Source organism: Penaeus vannamei, chromosome 29, assembly GCF_042767895.1.
Source record: "Penaeus vannamei isolate JL-2024 chromosome 29, ASM4276789v1, whole genome shotgun sequence".
Taxonomy (NCBI): Eukaryota; Metazoa; Arthropoda; class Malacostraca; order Decapoda; family Penaeidae; genus Penaeus; species Penaeus vannamei.
Window position 1 is genome coordinate 29,662,157 of NC_091577.1, and position 5,000 is coordinate 29,667,156.

General features: G+C 38.1%; 1 protein-coding gene across 2 annotated transcripts in view; it reads left to right on the top strand.

The window, feature by feature from the left end:
- LOC113808958 (uncharacterized) overlaps positions 1–5,000 on the top strand; it is a 12,558-nt gene that overhangs the window by 6,357 nt on the left and 1,201 nt on the right. For both annotated transcript variants that reach the window (XM_070142667.1, XM_070142668.1), the window contains 4 exons: positions 182–1,163; positions 1,885–2,101; positions 2,488–3,435; positions 3,728–5,000. The exon at positions 3,728–5,000 is cut by the window's right edge and continues 1,201 nt beyond it. In XM_070142667.1, the coding sequence (XP_069998768.1) occupies positions 182–1,163; positions 1,885–2,101; positions 2,488–3,435; positions 3,728–5,000 (3,420 nt within the window). The remainder of the gene's footprint in view (positions 1–181; positions 1,164–1,884; positions 2,102–2,487; positions 3,436–3,727) is intronic.

A 5,000-nucleotide genomic window follows, 5' to 3' on the forward strand; every position in this document is an offset into this window, starting at 1 on the left:
AATCAGGTATGGTCCCTTGCGGCTACTAATTAACTCCTTAGGGGCTGAGCACTTGTGGAACCAACTGTGTGCAACAGTATTCACAAAAAAAACTACAGTGGACAGTAAACAATCTGGGGGAAATTAGTTTAATAATTTAATCATTTTTCTTATATTAATAATGCGAAATTCCTCCTTTCAGATTGTATGACGTGTTGTCTGTAGGGGAAGACAGGGGCCTAAGCAACCTGAAACTAAAGCGCAATGTAGAGGCTCTGGTGGAAGAGTTTAACAAAGCTGAGGGAGAGGTTTGTGCCGCTGTGAAAATGACTAAAAAGGATAGCGTGGTGGTAGCCCTCTGCACCCCTTTGATGAAGAGGGTTCATATCCATCTTGATAACTGTGGAGAGGTGTGTTTCCTTGACACCCCAAATGCCTCTTTTTCCACAGACTGTCAACCTTATTTCCTTATTAGTCACAGTATTGCTGGAGGGTTGCCATTAGGTGTTGCTATTATAAATAAAGTTAATGAAGACACACTCTTTGAGGCATTTGAACTTCTGAAAACTATTTTGCCTATAAATGCTTTTGGTGGGCGGAATCTTTTGGGACCCAAAATTGTCTTGACAAGGAGGTCTCAGCTGGAGCAAAATTCATTAGCACGGGCCTTTCCCTTAGTAACAACCATAGTGTGCTGCTTTCATCTCATCCAGTCTGTTTGGCACAGTATTCTGTTAAAAAATGTCAGATCAGACGAACACAGAGCAAGAATGATGAAACTTCTGAAGAACATGGTGCATGCAAACTCACAGGCAGAGATGTACCAGAGAATGATGGATATGGTAGATGACTCAGTTGTATCTCAGTACCCTTCTTTTAAGATGTATGTGATTAATGAGGTATATGGCTGTCGCGAAGACTGGTTCGACAGATGGGAAAAGCATGTGAACCTCCGAAGCACCTACTACAAGCACATCCTTACTCACAGTCGGCAGGTGCTTGGTGATAAGATAATGCACCGCTGTAGGACTTATAATATACCTCGGTTGTTCCATTTCTTCATGACACGGCTTGACAGCTACTACAGACATCGACTTGAGGGCATTATCCATAAAAAAATACTTATGCAGTCTTATAAGTATATGCCCATTGAAACTCTTTTGGATCATGATCAGAGTGTAAAGGTATGTATAATATCAGAAATAATCATGTTTGATGAATATGAAATTTTGGGAGGTTTGATTGTTTATTGTAAAAATGTGTACAATATACATTAATTGTCGCATATGAGAAATATTCTTTTTTGGACAGATTTCACCAAATATTATCAGAATATCAATAGTTACTTTAATGAATTTATGCACATTAAGGTTTCAGTATTTAAACCAGCTTTGATGAAGCTTGGAGAGCAAAGTAAACACCTCAAAGAAATATGTCAAAAGAATGAATCAAATATGATTACATGTTATTAACTGTATGTTTTTTTTATTTATTTATGTACAATTTATATGATAATTGTTATCATTATCATCATTATTATTATTATTACTGGTATTTTGTTGATGTAATTCCTTTTGTTGATTGTGTTATTGTTATTATTGTTTTTGTTCTTGTTATTACTATGGTTGTTGTTATTGTTACTATTGTTATTACTATTATTATTATTGTTACTCTTATTATTTATTTTGTTTTTGTAATTATTATCCTTATGAGGATAATGATAATGATGATGATAATAATAATGGCAATAATGATATTAATCATCATCATGATCATCATCTTTATTTTGTATTATTATTGTTGTTATCATTAATTTAAGATTTGAAAGTATTGTTATTTTGATTTTTATTATTTTCCTTTTTTTTACTAAATCTATAACACACTCCATATGTGTCATCATTCCAGCTAAATGAAGATTACTATGTTGTCACCACCAAAGACAGCATGACAGAGAAGTACAGCCTTGATGTCTTTGCTTGCGTATGCTCCTGTAATGTAGGTCGCAAGGGGGGGCCTTGCCAGCATCAGGCGTCTGTGATCTGCAAGTACAATTTATTTTCCTTCATCCCTCACTTGAAATATGATGTGAACTTTCAAAAGTCCATGAAGTACATAGCAACAGGTATGGTAATGAAAGATAGTTGTGTGGTGAATGTGTGCTTTTTTTTATATTCAAGGGGTACATGTTTTACATTGCAGTTTTTCTTTGTGATGATGAAAACAGTTGGTGATAAGGATGAGAGGAATGACCAAGGAGATCACTACTACTATTAATAGTTGTAGTAATAAAATAGAAATAATGACAATAATATTTTTAGTAATGGGAATGGTAATAACTGTTATTATAATGATGATCATAATAAGTAATAGTCTAGCTTAGCTCAGTTAATGGTCTGCTGACTATGAAGTTTTGATAAAACAGACAACTAGACAAACAGACAAACTAACAGAAATAAACTTTTATTTGACACATTAATGATTGAGCTTCATTTTTTTCTTTCTTTTAAGGACATGACCTTCTTCCAAAGTACAAGTTACCTTACCATTTTGTCATGGACAGTGCACAGTTGATCAGCATCCGTGAGGAACCAATCTTTATTGACGTAGAGGAGGAGTCTCTACTTGTGGCATGTGCAGATGATGTTACTCCTGTGGATGAAGAGTGTGATATGATGGAAATCATAGATGACCTAAATGTCGACAGCAGTTGCGAAGATCCCTTGCAGATCAGTGGCATGGAAGAAGATCCAGAGTGCCTGATTGTGGAGGACATTCTGGCAAGGGATGACTGCATTTCACCGACACCACCGGCAGTTCGGGATAAAGTAATACTCCCTGACGACAGTATAACGGATGTTCTGGAACAAATAGAAGGGAATGAACAGCAGCCAGTCTCTGAAAGCCTGATCTTATGTCCTACAACAGAGAATGACACAAGTGAACATAGAGAAATAAGTTGTGCATCATCCCCAGTGCGAGATCAACCCATAGATGAATTACCCATTTCTTGTGAGAATGTTGAAGTCCTGGAGCCAATTGATGACATGAATCTTTTCTTAGATTTAGCGAACAGTATGGAGGAAATTCCAGAGAAGGAAAGGAATACCAGCCCAGAACCCATGAGTGATGTTACTGAATATAGTGAAGACATAGATATGGTAGCTATAAATAATTTGGATGATTCAGTGCATGTATCTGATAACACATTTCAGTCTTCAGAACCACTGTTTGTTGATGTTGAAATGGAAGTCTCTAGGGACTATCTCCAGTCACCCGAGCCAAACTGTAATGAAGTCAGTGATAGTGGCACTGATGTACCTTCAGAGCAAGTGACTGGTATGGCAGAAGTTACAGATCCCTTAGGAACTTTGCCTTCACCTGAAGAACGGCTGTCCTTAGCAATCAAGGCTGTCAATGAGGAGAAGAGAATGAAACGTAGCAAAAATCCAGCCAGAGGTAAGTAAGATATATGGCTTTCATAGAAATAATTTTTCGCTAACCTCCTTCACTTGCTTTCCTTTGTTCTTTTGTATTTTGTACAGGTATTTCTTGATGATTTGCAGGGCAGTTTTTTTGCCCTGTCTCTTGATTTATTTCCCACTTATATTGCTACTGCTGTTGTCTGTCATTCTGTTTGTCCATCAGTCTATAGTATCTGTTTGTGTTGAATTGTCTGTCAAAAAAACAAAACAAAAAAACAGCTGGCCTTTTAACAAACAAGTGATTAACTTTACGACCTTTATTACAGATGTGCTTAAGAAGTTTAGAGCAGCTTGCCAGAAGATCATAGAGAAGGCAGAGGGGAATAGAGTACTCTTGCTTCCTGCCTTGTCCATCTTTGCCAAGTTCACTGAGAAAATTGCAACAGATCTTCAGCTAGCTCTTGCACTCTACAAATTTGCAGGATTCATTGATGGTACAGATGTTGGGCAGCATCCAACCCAGCAGGAGAACCATACTTTGGAGGCAGAGGAGAGACAGCGTCAGCTACTGATGAGGTTGGAGAGAGAGAGCACAATGCGTCCACGGAAGAAACGAGGGAATTCAGAGGAGGAGCAGCCAGGCCATCAGTCAAGTATATGGATAGAGTTGCCACAAACACAACAGCATCAGCAAGAAGGGCAACAACAACAACAGCATCAGCAAGAAGGGCAACAACAACAACAGCATCAGCAAGAAGGGCAACAACAACAACAGCATCAGCAAGAAGGGCAACAACAACAACAGCATCAGCAAGAAGGGCAAGAACAACAACAGCATCAGCAAGAAGGGCAACAACAACAACAGCATCAGCAAGAAGGGCAACAACAACAGCAAGAACCACAACAAGAGCAGCAACAACAACAAGAACAGGAGCACCAACAAGAACAAGAACAACTACAACAAGAACAGAAGCAGCATCAACATCAACATCAACATCAACATCAACAACAACATCAACAACAGCTTCAACAACAACATCAACAACAACAACAACAACATCATCATCAACAGCAACAACATCAACAACAGCAACATCATCAACAGCAACAGCAACAACATCAACAACATCATCATCAACAGCAAGAACAACAACAACAACAACAACAGCAGCAGCAGCAGCAGCAGCAGCAGAGGCAGCAGCAACTGAATGATAATATCACGTATGGGAGCACACACATTACAGTGTTGAAGAAAAATAGTACTTTGGATGCAAAAACAGTATATGTCACCTATGAATGTCATACGGACCCAGTCACTCCCCATATATGTGTTTTTTTAGCCCCAGTGTCATTTGTAATTAAGAAAGGTATTCATGCCCCAAAGAAAACTTACAGTGAGTCAGTGGGAGAACAAGAAATTACAAGGGAAAAAGAGGGTAATGCTAGAGAAAATGATAATGCTTTTTGTGTAAATACTGATCAGTCAGAGATACACAGAGAGGAAATAAGAAATTCCTCTGAAACTAGTCAATTAGTCTTAGGCAAAGAACCGTTACAAAGACCACCTGGAGACAATGTGGTAATCCTGAGTCATTGCAA